Source organism: Tetrao urogallus (assembly GCF_951394365.1).
Source record: "Tetrao urogallus genome assembly, chromosome: 6".
NCBI lineage: Eukaryota > Metazoa > Chordata > Aves > Galliformes > Phasianidae > Tetrao > Tetrao urogallus.
Window position 1 is genome coordinate 25018604 of NC_136819.1, and position 22249 is coordinate 25040852.

Here is a 22249-nt window from a genome sequence, read left to right on the forward strand (position 1 = left end):
CCTAAATGTAAATTTGCTCTATGTGGTTGATATTCCCATTTCTTAACATTCTACCTATATGCTGATCTTCTCATTTAACAACACAAAGGTGATCAGGACTACCTTGAGAAAACAAACTGGCATCATGAGGCTCGCAGGAAAAAAATAAAAATAATAATATTTGGCTGTATAGAGTGCAATTAACCTACCCATCAAGACAAGGCTGTGGATGAACACTGTACAGGGGAGGATCTGTGGTTTCTTTTTTTTTTTTTTTAAGAGAACCATCCAAATTCTTCTGACCCTAGTAAGCAATATTCCAGATTGAACAAACAGGCTGGCACTTCTTTTTTCACTATACTTTGCCTTTGTTAGAGAAATACTCATTGCTGTAACAAAATCTGATTTTCTCCCAGGTGAAAGCTGTCTCCAGAAATCAGTCAGCAAAATCTAAATGTTATCCTTAATTCTTTGTAGTCTAGGAAAACCATCCCATGGAGGTCCCTGTATTCACTAGTCTAGTGACCATACAGGTTGATTTTTTTTTTTTTAATTTTACTTTTTTTCCTCTTATCCATTCAAATACGCTATGTGTAATTTTTATTTTATCTTTAAATCAGATCATCTTAACCACAGGCTGCTGCTGATGATGATGATTATTATTTTAAGTGGAAGTTAAAATTCATATGGCACAGTTCAAGGACCTAAGAAATTATTTAGTCAGCTGCTTTTCTGGAATATCTATTGAGAGTAAAAAGGAATACTAATCTCTTTGAATGGTCTTCCTGGGTCTCTAAATATCAGGACCTAATGACAGCAGGTCAAAGGAGCTAACTACCTTTGGAAAATTGAAGATATCTTTGAAAGACACGGGCAGTTTCACCCTAGCCAAAGCAAACAAATTCATTTGTTTCAGATAAATTTCAGTGGAGTTAAAGAGGTCTGAATAAATACAGGCATTAAATTATCCCCACATCTTGAAGGTAACTCTCCCAGGTCAGAACTTGGGCACATCAGCTGGGCAGTAAAGAGGAATCCTGCACTTATCTTCAGAACATGAATCTTTAAAGTAGCAAAACTATAAGACACTGTTTTTTCAACAGCATAACACTGACATGCCACCTTCAGAATACTCTGCTAAAAAGATGGTTACAAACTGCAACTGCGACCAGGTTACAGAATTTGACCTTCAGTGTCGGTGGGACAGTAAATAAATTCATCTTTATTGCCTCCTGCCCGAATTTCACATGGTACGACCCTCTGTGTTCTATCCTCCTACAAGGTTAATGCAATAACTGTCCACATGCAGGATCTCAGACCATCACAAATGCAAAAATGTGCAACTTAATTTAGCCTACGAGGAGGAAGGACTGACAAACTGAATTAGGTCATATTTACTGCATGCTGGGTATCTCTGCAGTAAATCAAATGAGTCACTGCACTACCACACTCCTTGATTGAGATTCTGAGCCCAGAAGAAATTAAGACAGTGACATTTGGCATTGCCAATGTGAAAGATCAGCATCCAGCCTAGGTAACGGGTGTGGCAAACAACATCTAGTCCTCATCTGTGCTCTTCAAAGCCTTCCTTTCTTTTTTCCAGGTTTTCAGTGGTAATACAGAAGTGGATACTGGTGACATGAAAAGACGACCTATGCTTTTCTGTCCTTACCTGTTGACTGCAAACACTGTAATAAACTCCCAGGTAGATCATATAAGTTGTGGTCAGAGGCTGAAGAATTTGCCAAGTTTCTGTCCAAGATATCACCTGCAGGAATTTTTTCATACTGGACTCCAGAAAGGGCTGTAAGCCTGACACTTGATTCCACGTTACTGGAGGAGGTGGAATCTGTTCACTGTCTTCACAGCTATTATTGAAACACAGCGGAAGAATGACACTAGATAGTGAGGATGCCTTGAAAACAATTCTCTCTAAAATACCATTTTAATAGCAAGATTTCTAGTTACATGTAGCATGGAAGATGGATGACTAATGACAGCTACTAGGGGAAAAACAACTTCACACATTCCCACAGACCAGAACAAATCATTTTAGACAGAAAAGTCAAATGAGAAACTATACGTAAAAGCTAAAGTTTCTTCACCTGCATTACTCTCTCCTTAGCTAAGCTTTGGTTTTACTGAATTTACCCCTTTATCCAATAAAACTAGCAAACCCACAGCCCACTTTTCTTAATCCTCTTCCATCTTGTTCTCCACAGCTTCTTTCCTCCAGACCTCAGAGAAGTCATTTCCTTTTTCCCTGAAGGAAAAGTCAAAGGAGTTCTCTAGTTCATCCTGGCAGGAATGCTTTGCTAAATGCAGATTTTTACCCCTCCCCCTTATCAGGCTAGCAGGCATATAGCTATCTACCAGTCTTCAATCTACCTCTTCTGTCCTCATGTCAAAAGCAACACATCCCACCATGCAGGGACTCACATGTGGGACAGCACGCCATATGAAATGAACGAATAGAGAAGGGTAAAGCCAGGTCTCCCAGCTGAAGAGAATACAAGACAACTGCTCAGATGCATGAAACAGGTGACAGAGGGCCCACCTGCTCAGTTTGGCCTGCAGCTCCACCGTGCATCCTGCAGTTTGTGTCACATGTACCAGCAGAGTAACCACTGCTGCAGCTCTCTGGACAGATAACTCAAACATGGGATTCTTCTCATGGCTAGTGCTGAGCAACTCAGGCAGGGACTGCAGTATCCTCACCAGCACAGGATAGAGATCCCTACAGTTTAAAATACAAAATATATGACGTTGGAAGTAGTCCAGCACCTTGTTCAAGCTTAGTCGGCTAAAGCAGGTTTGCCTAGGAACATGTCTAGTTAGGTTTTGAATATCTTCAAGGATGCAGAGTCTTCAAGGATGCAGATTTTCTGAAAAATCTGTTCCAGTGTTACTATCTCCACAGTAGAAGTTTTTCCTTTTACTTAAGAGAAATTTCCTTCATCTCGATTTGTAGACACTGCTCCTTGTACTTTTCCTGCTATCACTGGGAGGACCTGGCCCTTTTTTCCCCCCGAACACCTTCTCGTTGCACGTTGCTAAGACGAGATGAGAAACACCAACATCTCCAAAACAGAATAATCAACAGACATGTAAAAAAATGAGAAAGAATTCTATCATTTCCAACTCAACTGAATCTACCCTGCTTCCAAACATTCCAACCAACTCTTGAAAAAACACCAAATATTTTCTTTTTTTCCTCTAGTTTTCAAATGCTCAGAGTATACACAGTTGTAATAATGCAAATTCAAGCAATCTGCTGCTGCTTCTCTTTCCTCAGTATTATCTACAATGCTAAGAAACGACATACTGCATTTTACTTTATTAACCAATACACTGTTGTATTCAAAATGCTATTGCAAACAGAACTTCCCTTCCAACAATTACTACTGGCCTCGCCTTCACTCCTCTTCAGGAGAACTCCACAGCTATCTCCATGCTTTCAAGGAAGACTCAATGCTTAAGGAAGGTCAGGTTTATTCCAGAGCAGAACTTGAAGTTCAAGTACAAGAACTTGAATTTTGTACTGAACTGAGAGTTGATGCAGAGTTTGTCTGCACTAGTCTGCCTCAATTTTCATACATGCTGGAGACTGCTGCCCAGACTACCTTTAGCACATCATATTCAGTGCTAGGTCTGCTGCACTCAGCATGTCTTGAGGTCACACAAGCACAGCTGATTCAAAAGCCTCTGAGGGGAAAAAAGATGTAGTCCTAAAAAGTTTAGGTTTATCCCACAGGACAGAGAAGAAAGAATAAATTAAAAGTGATTAAGCACAAGAAATAAAAGAGAGCCAGAAAAAGAAAAGAACTCAACACTAACACCTTCAGAAACCGAATTTTACTGCAGGAGGCCAGAGGAAGGGAGGTAAGACTCCCTGAAGGGAGTAGCAACTGATTCTAGAGATCCCAAATTCAACCCTCTGGAACGTGATGCCTCCGTTGTGCTCTCCACCCCCACTATTTCCACTTCTCCAGCTTTGGACTGTACCGGTAGAGGTCACAGGCCTGACCATAACCAGCAGCCACTGCCCACAGCCGGAAGGCTTCAGTGTTCAGTCTGATGGCCTCTTCCCTTGGCAGAAGCAGATCCTGCGGATCTTCAGCTGTAAATCGAATTAACCGGCTCTTCATTTCAAACTTGTTAAGCTGTAAAACAAATGAAAACAAGTAAACAAAGACCAAAACACAATCAAAGAATAAGAGACTTCACTCACATGCGTTACAACAGTCGCTAATCTGACACACCAAAAAAGCTGCAGATTTTACTGCACTTTATTCTATTCCCCTAACACTGTTTTCATCTTGTGTAATCTTAGGGAGCTTACTACAAAGAGTCAATAAATCATTAATGGTAATTAAGATGGATGTATTCCTGAAAGAGATGCCTGGGTGTTATCTAATCCGTTCCACACGAAGAGTACACTTAAACCACAGAGGTTTGCCTGACCCCCACACACTCTTGTTTTAGGGACTCTTTGCAGCATTGACTTTTAAACAAAAATTACTTTTCCTTAACTAGTCATAAGTCGAACTCCAGTAGTCAAGATTACACTGAGATTTATCTTCTCAAGAACACTGTACACAAAGATCACTGAATGGCTTCTTGCATTCCTCTTAAGAGGTTACATTAGATGACTTTCAGAGGTCATACAATCTGAATCTTTCTATAATTCTTTGTTTGTTTTACAAAAAGGGTACCTCCTGCCTATTAGTTTTTTTTAAAAAAATATATAGAATTCTAGGGCTTTGAAAATGTTCTGAGGTTATTTTAGCATTTAATTAAGCCTGACATGACTCATTTGCAGTTCTCTAGAAATAACTTTTATCCTCCCCAACAACTGGATATTTTTGCTTAACCATAGAAAAGAGCTTCTCCTTCCCTCTCCCACACATACAAAAGCTTATGTGTGCTCTGTCTAAACAAATGCACCGACAATGTCTTTCTCACAACACAAGGACACATTACAGATAATTTAAAATTCAAATGCTTTAGAGCCATCTTGTTGGGAAATCACTGCACACCCACAAGAAGCAAAGGAGCTGATGAATCAAACTATGAATTCTGACACCCCTCCTACAGAACAGAGGGCAAAGTTAAATTTACTTCCTGAGGAGGAAGATAGAAGAATTCTGTTTTTAGGTAAAATTCCTACGCTATTTTGTTTTTTAGTATCTTCCACTCCCATGTTCAAGTGCCTGCAACTAGTCATATGAGAGTAAAACAGAACCAAGCCCTGAGTGGTAGCAACCTTGTAAACAATATTTGCATGCCTGGAACACCTGGACTACTCAAAATCCAAAAGAGGATGAAATGTAGAGATTTTCTGTTATGTTCCTACCACCACTTACAACTTTAAATATCCCACTATTATCAGCACGTTTTTCTATGTATTTTATAGCACAACTCAGTATTCTCCTGCTGACGCTAGCAATTTCCTGCATAGCCATTTATTAGATGCTATTAAGAATACTGAACCAAAACACCTCAGAGATGCACACTGCACTGTAATGGGTGCTGCTCTGAGTTGATGCTATGTATTTATAGCACCTGTGTTGCCCTGTATGAATGAATACAATTAGCTCTGAAATGGAAAACCTGTCCAGAAGTAAATAAGAGGGACTGGAAGCACTGGCTGGAATAACCTGAGCTGTTCAGGTAAATTCATGGCAGGAAAGTTCAACTAGGGCTGTAAAACATGAAGACACAAATAAGATCTCTGGTTTATGAAGTCCTAAGCTACCTATCATTGGAGCCACAGGAGAGTACAGAGCAATACATGCTGATGTGCACTCTAAGCATCTGCTGCTGGCCAGTATCACTGAGCTGTGCTGCGTGATTTTTCATAGCTGCACTACACAGACCTCCTTCCAACCTCAAAAAAAAAAAAAAGGAAAGAAAAGACTGAAATAGCTTCCCCAGTGCTATACAACAGAAGACACATTGTAATACTGTCAACAATTCCTTCAGAACACATACATGCATCTTCTTCACAAGGATTATTTTGGCTTCTTTATTTCAGCTCACACTCTGTCCTAAAAGAGATTTCTGAGGTTTCCCTGCAAATGGCAGAAAATACCTATAGAGGTAACCTCACAGAGACTGTAGTTAAGAGCTACACTGTGCTTGAACCACCAGCAAGTCTAATTGGAGACTCACAGAATCACAGAAAAGTTGCTGGTCAGAAAGGACCTCTGGAGACTGCAGTTCTCTCTGTTTAGAGCAGGTTGCTCAGAGCTAGGTCCAGCAGAGTTTTGGATTTCTTCACAGACGGGAAGTCTGCAGCCTCCTTGGGCAACCTGTTTTTGCTAGTTTCACCACTTTCACTTCAGAAGCAAATTTCTATTTTTAACTGTCTTTTATTTCAACTTGTGCTCACTGCTTCTCATTAGTATATCCACTGAAAGGGTAAATTTTGCTGTTTTCTTTACTCCCTCAACAAAATACACATCATCACCAGCTTTCTATTGCCAAGCCTAAACAATTACAGGGAAAGATTGAAAGCTGTAAGTCAGATAATTCAATCTCTTACTCATTTAAGTGGCCCTATTGCTTTCCTTCACCATAGAGTGAGACTGAAACAGGAACCCTAACCACGTATCTCCCAGTTTCATATGTACTGGTCAGGTCTGAATCACATTCTTCAGCTTAGTTACCCCCAGTTAATTATCCATCATTAGTGAGGAAGCAAGGCACGGAAAACAATGGTATTTGATAACCGAAAAGCTCTTTGATAATCACTCACCAGCCTGGCTGTTGCATTTCTGCCTCCAGATGCCAATACTCTGATGAACTTCATAGCAGCAGCGCAAGCAACTCCATGGAGACTGGTGAGTAAACATCCTGGTTCAGCCACATGAGGATCCCATCGAGTAGGGAGAAATTCCCTGACAATGGTTTCAATCAACCGAGGACAGTCAAGCAGCTGCAGAGAAATAGCAGGCACCACAAATAGCTGAAAGCATGCAATTCCAGTAGCCGTACATAAAGAACACCCAAGTTTGTCTTATCTCCTTGTCATAACCTCATCTGCTTCTTTCTTCCCTTTTTCAAATCTTTTCCTACCATTCCTCCTGTACAATAACAGATTTACCTGGATGCATGCTTCAGAGGAGTGCCTTGCTATGCGAGTCAGGATGTGCAGGATATCCAGGACAACCGTTGGAACAGGTCGTACCACCTCAAGGATATACCTCAGCCGGTGCTGAATCCGTGTCTTCAGAAGTCCCTGGAAGGAAAAAAATATTCATTATGCTCTTATTAACTGCTCTCTGAGAAGCAGTTGCAGGAAGGGAAAAGCAGATGCACGTAAATCTTTTGCAGACAGAAAGTATTAAAATTACCACTGGGGAAATGAAGAGAGAAGCTTCTGTAGATTTGCAAGCTAGTATGCTAGCAAACAATCAAAAGTTGGCCCAACAGAGCAGGAACATCTGAACTTTTGTTCTGTATCAGACCACCAGTGAGCTTTTTGGATAGTTGTGTTCTCCAGAGTTTGAAACTGCAAGTAACAGGGAATACCTCTCTACAAATGACCATTAAAATGTAATGTGGCTGAAAAGGGTTCTCATGGCTTTTGATTCATTTTGGCTAGCCACCACCTTCATCTAACACAGTACTCTTTCTTTAGTCCTCACAGTGCTTGTCACATTGGAGAAAGCTGACAGAAGTGGAGAACAGATACCAGTTTCTATTCTGCAGTAAGAAAAGACAGACGCAGATGGATTATGTGATTCTGTATTGCTCACAGAGCAGAAGATCAGTGACTATGGTAAGAATCAATCTTAGTGACAGTGTTAGGCACTTCTAGTTTAGGGAAAAGGTGCAACACTTGAGTTCATAGGACTGATACTTTTAAAAGTTGCAGCCAGGCAAGTCTGAAGCTCTATGTTTGACTGCATTCAGCTGCTCGTTTAAATACTATTTTTCCAATATGTGGAGCTCGGATGTAACAACCAATTAGCAGGTGTGAAATGGAATTTATTTCACAACAGCTGGAACAACGCAGAATTTTTATGCCAAATCTCTTCTGAGTTCAAACCACGTAACTGTTTCCAGAGTGACAAACTGACCTCATCTCTTATCTACATCTCTTTTGTTAAGCCTCTTAAGCAGCACAGCCTATTAGAACAAATCTGAACTCACAAAGTCACTAACTGAAACCAGATATCTAAGTACAGTAATTCATTTGCCCAGTGAAGTTTATAACCATTTGCCATTCGAATACACAGACTAAGAGATGCGACCACGGACCTTAACAACAGCAGCTTCAGCAGGGTGGAGTTTGAGATGGCAAAGATTACTGTTGTTAGATCTCATATTTAAGCTAAACTTCACATCCCTGGCATATGCGACACTCATTCTGAGAGATGCAACAAGAAGAGTGATATTAGGGAAATGCTAAGTAGTCGTTGCATCAAATGCAAAGAGAATGGCATTGTACCATTCTAATTCAGAACTATGCAGCTGTAATTCTCTTGCTTAACTTTAGTAGTGTCTGGAATTGTTTCACTTCAAGCTCAAGTAAGCGAACATGAAAATCATGTCTGTATTCAATCTTTCAACTAATCATGGTAATCAGCATGCTCGTTGCCAATTTCCCTACAGGAAGCTAGAGATAGTTAATGATGAAACAACACTGGTCAAGTCTCAACATTTTTAGAGGTTAATAAATTCACACTACTGATAACGTATGACAGAAACACGACATCCAACAGCCAAGGAAATGTTCTAGTTTTTGCTCATAACACTACTAACACACACAGAAGAGTACACATTTCACAAGTGCACACAGCCCTGTGCACAGTCTACTTTTCCAGAAAGATTTCAGGCCGAGCTGTGTGCTCACCTTTACAACGTCGTAACGGGCTACGTCTGCATCTGGCTTGTTTTCATCCTTTTCTTTTTTATTCTGAGACTTCTCTGTTCCAGTTAATTCTTCTTCTTCTTCTTCTTCCTCTTCTTCTTCCTCATTGTTGGGGACAAACGGGAATGCAGCCATCCCTTGGTACCATGAGAAAGTGCAATCAAGATATTTCTATGAGGAGAGTAAAAGCACACAAAAATCTCTCACAAAGAGATCACATAAGATGAAAAAAAAAAAAAAAAAAAAAAGAGAGAATTACAGGATGCCTTACAGATTTCCACCTAACTCAGGAAAATAGGAACACAATAAAGGATACTCTAAACATTTACAAGTAGATGAAATGATTTTTCAGAGAAGTGACTTTAATCTATGACCCACAGACACTTGGGAAATCATGAAAAGCAATTACTGTGACACGAATTAAATTCACTAGACAAGGAACAGAAATGCAGCTTAATTGAAAAATGTTTAAAATAAAAATAAATAACCACCAAGGGCTCTAGAAGTTAAACTGGAATTTGACATTTATTAGCTCCATCCCCATTTCTGGGTCTGCATGGTAGGCTTCTAGAGATCTAACCACTCTTTTCTAGCACCATTCTCTTTGCAGCTTAACATAAAAGGAACCTGAAACACAGGCCACAGACTGCTTTGCCCACAATGGCCTGCTTCTTTTCAACCAGGAAGACTCTTTAACCTTGCTGTTCAAGGCCCAGTATCTCTGAACATCCAAAAGAAGTTTCAGCTTTCTAACAAGAGAAAAAGCATCAAGGAGAAAAACCCATAAGAATGGAAAAATAGGTATACAATAGTGAAAGAAAAGTATGTGAGAACAACAAATGATGGACAATGATGGAGAGAGGCTAGTACTACTGTGAGGCCTGACAAAGCAGCAAAGCAGGGATAATACTTAGTCACTAATTTGTTCAGAAGCAGGAAAACTACATAGCAAAACAGAACAACAACAGAAGAGGTTGTATTAAAAATAAAACGTCTAAATCGTACACATACGCTAGAAGTAACATGCTCTAGATTTTAAAGGTGTCAAGAAGGAAGAGAACTAGCACAACTGTATGCACTGAATTTAATCATAGGTAGAACTCATTTAAATAGGAGAAAAGAGGACTGAATCTCTTGAATTCGAGTAGTACAGTCCTTTGTCCCAAAGCACAGAAATAGCATTCTACTGACCATTAAGCTAACCCATCCAGCAAGACTTTTTTAGAAGTTACTTACCTCTCTTTTCATTCTGATTCTATAAATTATTCAGATGATTCAGAATGAAACCAAAGCCAGGGACGTAACGATTTTCTCACCTCATCATCAGATGACACCAGCAGAGCTCGGAGAGCACCAACAGATGCTGCCATGACATTATCCACAGCATCATCCAGAGAGAAGCGTAGCAAGAAGAGAAATCCAGCATCGAGAAGCAGACGCAGAACACTGCCCTTCAAGGAGGAAGCAAATTCTCCAGCCCTGGCCTGAAATGTATACATACCATACAGAGATAATGTAAAAGCTGTCTCACCTCAACTGTGTACAATTTAACATCTGCATGTTTGTCTCTTCCCAGTTCTACTGTAAAGCAGCTACACTGTGCAGTCAGCACAACCAACTGCTCTACTTGGTATTCTCCAAGGAAACTTTAGAACCATCTACAGGGACAGAAAAATTTTGTATCATTCAGTCCAAAGTAGTGATATAAAAGGACAGAAGAAATGCTTAAGACTTCAAGGATCCTCAAAGACCTACAGTGCCAGCCATGCAGGAAAATCCACTTTAAAACCATAAAATTAGGCACCTGAGTCACATTTTGACCACCTGCTGTTTACATTAGTTAGGAGTCTTCCATGCTACCTAACTTTAGGACATCACAAACTGATGCAGATTTGCCAAATTCCAGCGCTGCCCCATACAGTACGTTAGAAATTGGTAAGAGCTCATAACATAAATGAGAGAACATTTTGACTTCTAGGGAACATTGCCTATTGATGAATGGCTCCTGTTTCTGCATTACATACTCTCTCTCTGCATAAGTGAAGGGTCACATACCCCAAGTGCAATTACAGTGTGCAGACTGGAATCCGCCAGGATGTACACCCCGCTTTGCATGCTACAAACACCTCTTCCCACTTAAAATTCTATAACTCAAGGGCCAGGCCAAGAAAAAAAGAAAAGTTCTAAGAGAATAATTGCACATTCCTATGGCATTTCTGTAACTTTGTGGTATATTTCCTATTTAGTTTGGAGGACAAGAAGTTCTTTTCTGCTTAGATCAATAGTGGGACACCATCTTTGAGTAGTCTACAACTATACCATAATGATGCTGCTGCTGCTTTAGGCAAGTCAGCTGTTTCCCACAGAACAGGTTTTAGGAAAGTTGTTTTGTGCCTCTCTAGAGAATGAGGAGAAGAGAAAATACAACTCCAGTTCTTTAATGCAGAAAAGCTTTCTTTCTTATGTCTGGACACTTATTATGACTTCATCCTGTTCTGCCCCATCTTTCTTCTCAAAATCATGCTGCTATTTCATCTCAGCCTCCACTGCTGTTAAAGGGAAGGTTAGCACTTCCCCAAGAGTTGGGTGGGCAAGTGCGTGGAGTTAAATATTCATATTGCTTTATGCCCTCCTCTGTAAGATTAGGCTGGCTCATTTTCACCACCTACAGAACAAGCACATCACATAGCTGGCTCAGGCAACAAGAACTAAAGGGTCACTGCAAATGGGCGTTTTTGCCACAGAAGTAACACTGTAAAAATAACTCAGTCCAAAGAAACAGAGGAACATAAATTGCAGCACTGCTGCTGAGCAACACTTGAAAGCTGCAAAGCTTCTTCCTGCAGAGAATCCTGAAATTCAATTTGCTATGTACCAACATTGTAACTTTTCTTAGCAGCGAGATCTTTGGTGTAAAAAGAAACACTCTGTCAGTGATTTTGTTCACCTGCATTAAAACAGAAGACAAACAACTAGCATCAGAGAATTTGGACCCTGATGCAGTGAAAATGTCAGCTATGGGGTGGAGTTCTATGGAAGTGACTTACCTTTTGAACAATACGACCCAAGACCTGCAGGGCCAGTGTCCTCTGCTGAATAAGTTGGCTGCGAGACAAATGAAAGAGCTCTTGGAGAGAATAACCAGCCCTCTAAATGGGGGAGGAAAAGAAAAAAAAAAAACAACAAACAACCGAGTATAGACAAAAACAGACCCCTTAAAATAAGATTTGCTGTAAATAGTGCATAACAGGAGATAAATTGCAACACAGTTTTGTTTGCTGTTTCACATCAATTGCAGAAGAGATTGCAATAAATGACGTAATGGGAGAAAACTGTACTTAAAAAAGGACGTGTACTCGTTTTCCATCATCACAGGTCCTTAATGGCATTGAAGAAGAAAAGCATTAACAGAGTTGTCTGAAAACAAAGAAAGCAAGCTAGCGCATGGCAACTAAACTTCTCTTCAGGAGCTTGTTTCCAAAGGAAACCACCCATCTACACTTTCTTGAGGTTTTTGTCACTAAAACACCTTGACACAAAAGGAATCTGACAAAATAAACACAGAAAATGGAAATGGGTGTGCTCTTTCCTTTCTGCTTCATTACACCTACCTCTGCCTCTTCTCCATGGTGATGCAGACCTAGATGAGTAGGCAAATCAGCATCTGCAGGAATCAAGTCTCCTTTTAAACTGAATCGAGCTTGCATTCCCTAGCATAAAGAAAATGGTGGAGGGAGAGAAAAATTATTTTTATTGCCTTACTCTATTCACCACATAAAATTTCTGAGGTGTCACCTAACAGCTGATTTGACAAACTCCCCAAACCAGATCTTAGATTCTTTAAAAAAAAAAAAAAAGTTTATTCCACTTTTTTTTTTTCTTAGCTTTCAGACCTGTTTCACCAGAGGTCATCTGAGAGTTATCAGACTCTCACTTCGTAGCTCTCTTTGACACTACAGGCTAAAGTGATCATATAGAATCCCACCCTGTGAAGAACACTAGGTCTCCCCTCAGCCTTACAAAATCTCTCAGATTGAGAAACCAGGGGATTATTTAAGAAAACTTCAAAATTGTCACTGGTGAGAAACATGAACCAGACACTTCACAAACAAGAAAAAAAAAAATCAGTTTCTGCTTTTAAACCTTTTTAGTTTTCTTCTGCCGGGGTGAAGGCAAATCTTTCATCCACTCCAGCTTCTCAAACTCCACGTTGTCCATGTGAATCCATTCTTTCCTTGGCTTCACAGGCAGATCATCATCTTCGGGAGAGAAAATGACAGCCTTACCTTCCAAAGCAAAGATGAAGAAAATCCTATTTCCTACTTGAAAACCCACTTGGCTTAAAGTCTACATCAAATAAAGGATCCTTGTAAAATAAGGAGAAAACAATTTTCTAACGAACTGCTGACTGATGCATAAACATCAAAGACAGCTGTTTTCATCCTTCAAGAGAGCTAGAAGAGAAATTATGCAGCACTGTAACAAAATCCCCAGACAACGCTAATTAGGGTGAAACTGAATGAAAGTTGGGACACAAATAAGGCCAAATGTTCAGAACAAGGGCAGAAAATATCAGCTCTACTTTTGCCAATTAAACGAGTATCATTCAAGAAGGGGAGCATTAGGGGAGTCAAGAACAGTAGCAATGCAAAGAAGGCTAAATGAATTACTGGCCTGGCACGAAATACGGTTTTAAAGAAGCCAGAATAGTGTCAGCCTAGGTACACTGAAGGGAGCACACCACTGCTACCACTCATACTTCCACGGCACTTCCACTACTACTCTCTATTCTGTGCCTCCCTCTAAAGAACTGAGGAAATCAATTTGCAAGGAAAAAAAAATAATAAGAGAAAAATTGACTGAAACTGAGAAACAGCCCAGTGGGAAAATGGGGCAGTTGAACAAGGATCTCAGAGGTGAAGGCACTACAGGAAGAAATGACTGATTTAACTTGTCAAAGAGTTTTGACCAGAACAATTTGAGAAACAATACATTTCTGCTTGACAACACTAGAATTGCCCTAAGATCAGCACGTGGAAAAATATGACAAGTGAATGGGCAGGAGAGATTTAAGTGGAAATTATCTAAATGCTAGCACAGCTAATGCCTTGCTAGTACAAAACTGTCCCGGGCTGGTGTGAGAAAAGAGAACTAACAAGTCCTTGCTATCTCAAGAGAAATCACTCACTGACAGAAGCAGGCAGACTGAGGGCATGGAAAGCACGATCATCACTCCTACTGGAGCAAAACAAGACCAGAATTCATTTGCACTGCAGCTGTTAATCCTAATGCTCTTGTTTTCTCTTGTGAAGAACAGAGTGTCCCACTGAGATGCTCTTCTTTCATCAGAGATTTCCCTGCTGATAACTGGCCTGAAACCCAACTTTCTACCTTCCTCCAATTAGCAGATAAACTTTCAGAAAGGGCACTCATCATTTCTAGGATGAAGCTTCACCCTTATGATCAATGTGGCAGTGAGTCAGGCAAGGAACCAAGTACACAGTTATCTTCCCCAGCCAGAAAGCTGTTGCACAGAATTTCAGCCAAAGGCTCAACACACATTTTAATTGATGGAAAAAAGCATCTGATATGTAAGAAAGTGGAATGTCTGTAGGTGGTTGATGCAAAACCAGAGGAAATAAAAATCAACAGGAAAAAAAAAAAAAAAAAGAGATCGATTGACATTTGTAATTCAATAAATTGTTTTTTCCTTCTCCATTAATCACTAAACTGGATAATCATTCTATGAATAGGATTACGCATATTATCATCAGACTGTAGCATTCTGATCTTGTCAACAAGGAAAGACAGACATACATTCCAAGGCATCAGCAGATTGCTCAGTTACTGAGAAAACCATTTACAGAAACAGAAGCTGGCAGTTTGAACGCAAAATCTGTACTGAACTTTTCAGAGCTGCATTATATTAAAGACTACCAACCAACTGCTTCCTTTTCTTGTTTGCTTTCCCTTTTGTCTTGGTGCCAGGGTTTGTTTTTCTATTTGATAAGATTAGAAGTTGCTATATAAAGGCTTTACTGTCTTCTTTATTAGAGACAGTTGCCTTTTATCTCATTAGAGAGGCAAGTTTGACTTTTGAGCAACCCTGTTCTTTTGTGTCATCATCCTTATCCTTAAGAAATTCTGAATGACTGTTTCTGCCAGATTATTCAGATGAGTTAAATTCTGAGCACCAGCAAATGCAAAATCCCAACACTGTTTTAGAAAGTCAAATTAATGTTTTATGTCTCCTGTGGGTCAAGATGGGCTAGAAAGGCTTCCCTTGGTTTCCTAACAGCATTCTAAATCACTCTTTCTTTGTTATTTCAAATATTCCAGGAAAACTCCATTTCTTCTTCAGTCTTCAGTCTTGTAGCAGTAAAAGATGTTATCAGCACACATTCTGTACACTGAGCTTTTCCAAGAGCACTACTACAATTTTGTTCAGTCTCTACAGCTAAACAGCCCACTCCTATTGCTCCTATGAGTAAGAGAAAGTCACTTAATCTGATGCTACTTTCGCACTCAACTGTTCTGGGAAAGGCATTAAAGCCTGTTATTTTGATTAATGTGAGTTCATGAAAAACAAAGACCTGGGGAGAAACAGCGAAAGTGTTTTCTTGAGTATGAGGCTAATCATCTTTCCTTCTCCTGCACATGTATACACATACGCACACAGATTCATCCCTCCCATCAGGAAAATGGTAAACACTTGTTATCTCTTGCAAACACCAAGCTAAAATCCAAGAGAGATTTGGAGACCTCTTTAATCAGACTGCATGTTGCAGTGGGAGACAAAGAATGCTTCAGAAGAGAGAATCAAGAGATGAAGACAGCCAAAGATTAACATGAAATTGGAAGAAACGCATGCTAATAAAGGAGAGATGCTTCTTTCACACACGCTACAAACAAAAGTGTTCTGGAAGATGTGAGTGGGAGCGTAATATTACCACTAAGGAAAGAATCACAGAATCACAGAATTGTAGGGGTTGGAAGGGACCTCCAGTGATCATCGAGTCCAACCCCCAGAAAAAAAACCCAAAGAAGAAAGCAACAATAAGAGAAACATGAGGGGTAAATGCTTCTTTGGTCTGTCATGAAGAACACAAAGACTGTTGTAGCTGCCTGCAAGAAAGCAGCTTTCTTCTCACATAAGCATAGAAACTGCAGATGCAACACAGTGCAGGCTTCCTTAGCACAACTGAAGTAAGTCAATACTTACAAGTAGTTAATTAAGCAAGAGGTAAAATCCTCCTCTAGTAACTCCTCAAAGACTCCTTGTGTCATTTAGTAAGGAAAATAAGAGATGTGAATAACTGGAGATTCACAGGCATGCAAACCTCAGTGAATGCAATTCTGATATCATACAGCATTGTGAGCACACATGTGAGCATACAGACTCAGGTCTCTTGCCAGTTGGATGGCAAAGATAAAGATTCCCATCTACAAACTTCCACATCTTCATTCTTTTAGATACATCACCACTTTTCTATCATCAAAATATACAAGGTAAAATTGAGTATTAAAACATCGTTGTAAAATGCAACAGCTCTGTATGATTCTTCTGAAAGAGCAGAACTCTCAATAAGTCAGCATCTCCTTCCATCCACAGCACACAAAAGAAAGAACCATAACCTTTGGAAATGTTTGCATGGGCTCTGCAATACAAGCCACACAGTGGAGCCACCAGGAGCAGTCTCGCATTAAGACAAATGTGCCATGTGAGCTATTTAATGGGCTGTCATCTCCATGCTATCCTGTGAGCACAACAGCCAGTCTTTTCAGGGAGATCGACCCACCAACTGTCCCAGTGAAAAGAAATTAGTGAGAATCAAGTGCTGCTTGAATATCACGCTCTTCTATTTCTCTGCTTACATGACTAAACGAGAACAGCAATGATGCTTACTTTTAAAACACATTTTCCTTCAAGTGATCTCAGAACAAGTTTCCAAAATAAAGCAAGACCTCTCACTGCATGGCTCACCACCTCCATTATGTAGTGCATCATCCTTCTAATCTAGAGCTCAGCTAGAAACAAGAATGCTCTTCCTCGAACTCAAAAATCTTTAAATATCATGATCAAATTCTGATTCGGATAATTAACAAATTAACAATTCCACGGAACTCTAATCTGGGTCGATGCAAACACCATAAAAAACCTTACATTTATGTTCAGAACATTAACGATATGTACTACGTGTCTTACCTGTGATTTCCATTTTCATATTTTCATCCCTCCTTACAGATTCTTCCAGACCTGACTCCTGCATGGAAAGTGACGTTCCTACACCGCACGGAGGCACAGTCAGAGATTCCACAAACTCCTCCGGTCTGTTCTGTTCCATTTTTATTTCGTTTTTCTGGCCTACATTACCACTGCGTCGTGACTTTAAGAAAGCAACTAAACTGGGATCTGCAAATATTGACAAAGAGACGGACAGATAAGTGTCAGCCTCAAAATACCTAAAACATCTACAGATACATCTACGTCCTGCCACTTGCGTTTTAGTCTTTTGAATCCCATTCCACAAACCCCTTCTTCTCTGCCAACTGTCACTTGTTTTCAAATGAGGCATTTAACTGTTTATGTTCAGCACATAAGCTGAGGTCTACTAATTGAAAAAAAATTAGTATATATCCTTCCCTTTTTAAACTCCAAGCGTTTGCCTCACTACAATCTGTTAGTGATTGAGCAGTACAGACAAGGAGCAAAGGTCACAGATCAGTCATAAAATGAAAGCGCAAAAACAAGGTATTTTTCATACACACGCCATTGTTATAATTAGTGAAGTTAAATGGCAATAATTTTTGGCATTTTTTGGCATACTATGGCAACCTTTCTTATCTGCTTCAGAGAATTATCTTTTAGGTCCTCAATACACATACATGTAGCCAGCTATCAGATGTGCAAAGTAACTGTGTGCATGGACCATCTTATTCCACAGCAAAGGCGAGACGGGACAGTCTTCAACTAAGCTTCCTCTCAAATTTCTTCACACTTGATTCTTATTCACAATGATGCGGATATGAGATGGAGGTTTAGCTATCTCCATATGCAATGACTAGTGATCCTAAGCTCCCAACTTTTACCTGTAAATTTGTTGAAGTTTCAAGACACCAATGTGTACAGTAAGCTTTCATACTTCTAAGAGAACTCACTCCAAGAAGCACATACCAAGCTGAGCCAGAAGCCTTTCCTGCTCCTTCAGGATCTCTTCCTGGGACATGGACTGTAGTTTCTCTAAATTCTCTTCATGAATAGCCTGAGCTTCCTGCTCACTCTTTTGACATCCAAGACCCTCTCCCGTTATGATACAAGGCCGCTGAGAGATGAAAACATCATCAGCTTTATCTGAAAGATCCAGCAAATAAAGCAGTTAGTCACTAAGTCTCGACAGCATTATGAGCTCATTTAGATTTTGTCATTAGCAAGCCTGCACTGAAACCTTAGAAGCCAAATTAAAAAGTGTACAAAGAAGCTTATCTGGAAACAAAATTAAGTGATCTGGGCTTTCAGGTTTTCATCGCATGTATCAATAAAACACCATTTCTTTCTTATTTCTTTAGGAGTTGGAGAGAGACAGAAAAGAAAATATTTTGTTTCTTTAAAGCAAAGCAACAAAAGGTAAATTCACGCATAATTCATAAATCAGGATATTATTTTGAGTTAGCTTCCTTCTCTGCCCAAGAAGACCTGAACTGGTATCTGCTGAGCAAGAAAGAGAATGAAAAGTACTGTGTAACCCAGATTCCAGTGTGATACAGAATCCACCCCCAAAACAGGCAAGCTTTCTTCTAGCAACTTTCTGTATTCACTTTAAAGGTTAAACAGAGCAGAAGCTGCATAAGGGCAGATATTTCTCCTACTCTGAACAAAATCAAGTCTCCTTTATCACCTGATCTAAGGGCTCATTTCATTTAACCATAGCAGTAGGATAACATGTTCCTCTGGTCAAACTGAGCCAGACTCTCTTGCTGGCCCACTGTACAAGGACTTGTCTTTTTAGCTTTATTCTACATATTGTTTTGTTTGGGTTTTCACATGCTCCACATAGCAACCTGGATAACCCCTGTGACCCTAAACCAGCCCATGAAAACATCAACTCTTGTTCAATCAGCACTAAGGTCTGATGTCATTTCCACAGCAGTTGTCTTGCATACTGAACAAAAAGAAATGAGAAGACAGAAAGGTCTGGTAAGAGATTCACTAAACTTTTTACCATTCAGCAACTCACCTGATTGTTATCAGGCACTACAAGAAATATGGCTATTCTTCTTCTGTGGCTTCTAGCAATCCTCTCTCAAAAACTCTTCTCCAGCAATCTTGCAGAAGAGGACACAAAATTTGCTGATCCCTCAGTTGTATTAATACATCTATCAGTGCTCTCTTCAAGAGAACTTCAAGACTTCAAGAGGGTCACAGCCAGAGGACTATTGCTTCTCAAAGGATTTCTCAGACAGTAGTACATGTGCACAATTGTAACAGGGTACATAGCAAACACAGCAATGGACCTGAATGGTGGATCTGTGCACATACAGCACGATTCAGGGTTTTCTTACCAATTCTGAGAGGGGTCAGCATAAACAGAAACCTTACTCAGATGGTGAAAACCTTCAGACGACATCTGGCATACATTCCAATGTGAAAAAGAGGATGTCAGGGAAAATGACAGACATATGTTGGTCCTAAGCAGATAAGACTGCCCAAGACACCTGCACACCTAGAGATGCCAGTACCACTTGAATTGGTTTCATCTTTCCTTGTCACAGTGCTATCAGATAAATAACTGCTGGAGGTGGCACTGACTCATCAGTGCTGCCTCACAGCATTCCTTATGGAGCAATGTGACAGTCTCACAGCACAGCAGTGAGTGATGGAAGATTGAGCTTTCAATTTCTAGGTAGGTAAGAATGAGGACCTGCATCAGAGGTCATGCACAAGATGAATCCTTCTCCAAAAATTGCAGAAACTACTGACAAAACAAGAAATACTTTACATGTGACAAACAAAGGAAAAGGAAGGCAAAAGCCTTGAAAAAGAAATCTATTTGACCCTGTGTAAAAACAACAACAACAACAAAAAAAGAGTGATAAAGCTACTCTATCTCTACAATTTTAATTTGGATCTCTGGCCATTTCAAATCCTTGCCATGTTAGAGATCTTCCAAGTGAACACAGTTTCTGAACTAAGGACAATAGTGCTTCTCTGATTTAAAGACTAGGTGCAGTAATGTAACAGTTACTAAAGCTATGGAAATATAGTAGGCTGCATAAGCAGAACCTTCTCCACTTACTATCCCCATTGCTGGAGTTAGCTTCTGGTGCCTCTTCTGCTGATCTCTCAGGATTCAGAACGTCCAGAGAAGCTGATGCTATTTGAGTGCACTCAGCAGAGGGAGCTGTTGCTGGCTTTTCAGCAGCTCTTCTTGCTGCCATCTTTTGTGCAAAGATGCTTTTTCTTCCAGATCCCACCTTCACCTGCAAACAAGGAAGCTGTGTCACCACTCTCCTTCAGACTCCCCCACACACCTGGCATTAACAAGTGTATAGATCTGATCCTAAAGACATTTTCAAAAAACACTTTGGGATGTGACATGGGAGAAGCTACTGGCAGCCACCTGCCCTTTTCTGTATGTGTGCTATTCTATTTTAATATTTTAATGCTAGAACAGAGACAAAACATATGAATGTTTTTGCTACCTAGAGAGAAAAGATGATTAATCGTAAGTGAATTGAGGCCAGGAAAGTATACCTAAAATATCACCAAACATAACAGTTCCAGATCTCCTGCTGCTTAGAAACCCCACATAGATGAATACTTTGCATTTCTGAGGATAAATGGAGCAGTACTGTACTGTGCTCACCACATGCTTGGAAAAGGCTTCTTATAAGGTGATTAGAGAGCACCAGGGTGAAAAGATTTACACAGTAAGAAATGGGCAAGTGGTGCTACAGTAATCCTGACAAAATTATTGTGCTGCTCGTCTAAGCAATAGAAGACCAAGGCTCTGAACAGCTTGATACACAGGAAATCCAAAGCACACTGAGCAAAAAGTCTCTTGCATATCCCCAGTCCAGAGAAGAAGCTTAAAAGGTAGTCTTAACGTTTAATGGCTACTTTGTGCGCTCCTGCATCAGGTAAACAGAATTGGTAGCTTTAAAAAGTACTACTTTTTCCTCTCAAAAGAGTTGTCCTTCAAACTAAACTCTTTTTCCAAAGCAACTGCAGCTATCAATGACATTCAATTTCCAGCATTTGATTCCCACTCAGCTAGCAGTTCTTGCTATTACAGCAACTATTCTGACAACAGCAGCCATAGGTTTCAGTTTTACAGCCTTAGAACAAACGTTTTCTCAAAATGCAAGACACTGTAAAAGATAATCCATGCACTGAAGTGTCATTCCAGGAGGAATCAGAGGCAACTTGAGTAAGAACAGACTTATGCAAATCTGGTGGGCTGAGACTGAGATTGTTCCTCAAAGAAAAGCAAAAAACAATAGGGCAGATTTGAACCTACTTCAAATTTACTGCTTAAGTTATGTGAAGGAGACTGCCTTTTTTCCTAACCTGAAAGGATTCCAGTATTATTTAACTGTAGGGTTGTATGGGAACTGCTGAATCACAGCCTGAACCTCTGACTGAACACCTGAGGTGAGCAGTGAGTCAGCCAGGGAGCAGAGGTGAAGGCAATTCACCTGTGCTGCTGGAAGGGGTGGAGCCTTGCTACACCTCTCCTAGACCCATTTAAGAGCTGACTGCCAGTGGGAAATGATCTCTTCTGGAGTTTCATAAGCAAGCCCAGCATATAGGTTAAGTGTCCTATCTATTCTCTTTGTGTCATTATAATCTGCTTTGCCTAACTCTCTTGTTTATTTCATAATTATAACATCTTAATATTCATTGATTATACAAGGGTATAGACTACCTATTTGATGGCAGTTCTGTAAGAGAACTTTCTCCTATACTAAGAAGGCAATGCCATGAAGATGCTGAGCCAGCTTCTCATCTCCAGCATGCTAAGTCATGCATTCTGAGTCCTATCACTCACCACGCATTGCCTTTTGTTGTGGGAAAGTTTTAATAGTTAATGAAGACAGTATAGAACAGCTGGTCCTGCTCTTACCTCACTTTTTATCTCAGAACGGTGAAATATCCTTGGAAATGGGTCTCCAGTGGGCACTGGCATGGTCACTGCTTCTGCACTTGTGTCTCGTTCCTGCATCAAAAAAATCCAACTCAAAACCACCACAATAGCCAGACACGTTTGTACCATTTTGCTGAGAGCAGACTAAGCTCTCAGCTCAGCAGTTTGCAAGATTATTCTATGTAGCCATCAGATTCAGAACACCTTGTGCTTACTTAGAGCCAAAGTGAAGCTATTTTCCAAA

The 22249-nt window shown here is 40.1% G+C and overlaps 1 protein-coding gene across 1 annotated transcript in view; it reads right to left on the bottom strand.

The window, feature by feature from the left end:
• Positions 1-22249, bottom strand: part of RPAP1 (RNA polymerase II associated protein 1) — a gene marked incomplete at both ends in the record, with an annotated part of 32797 nt that overhangs the window by 8867 nt on the left and 1681 nt on the right. The window contains 14 exons of the mRNA XM_079537284.1: positions 1652-1847; positions 2537-2716; positions 3985-4142; positions 6740-6919; positions 7088-7222; positions 8843-9031; positions 10177-10344; positions 11908-12009; positions 12472-12570; positions 13004-13119; positions 17067-17273; positions 18036-18212; positions 20155-20338; positions 21985-22077. Of these exons, the coding sequence (XP_079393410.1) occupies positions 1652-1847; positions 2537-2716; positions 3985-4142; positions 6740-6919; positions 7088-7222; positions 8843-9031; positions 10177-10344; positions 11908-12009; positions 12472-12570; positions 13004-13119; positions 17067-17273; positions 18036-18212; positions 20155-20338; positions 21985-22077 (2184 nt within the window). The remainder of the gene's footprint in view (positions 1-1651; positions 1848-2536; positions 2717-3984; positions 4143-6739; positions 6920-7087; positions 7223-8842; positions 9032-10176; positions 10345-11907; positions 12010-12471; positions 12571-13003; positions 13120-17066; positions 17274-18035; positions 18213-20154; positions 20339-21984; positions 22078-22249) is intronic.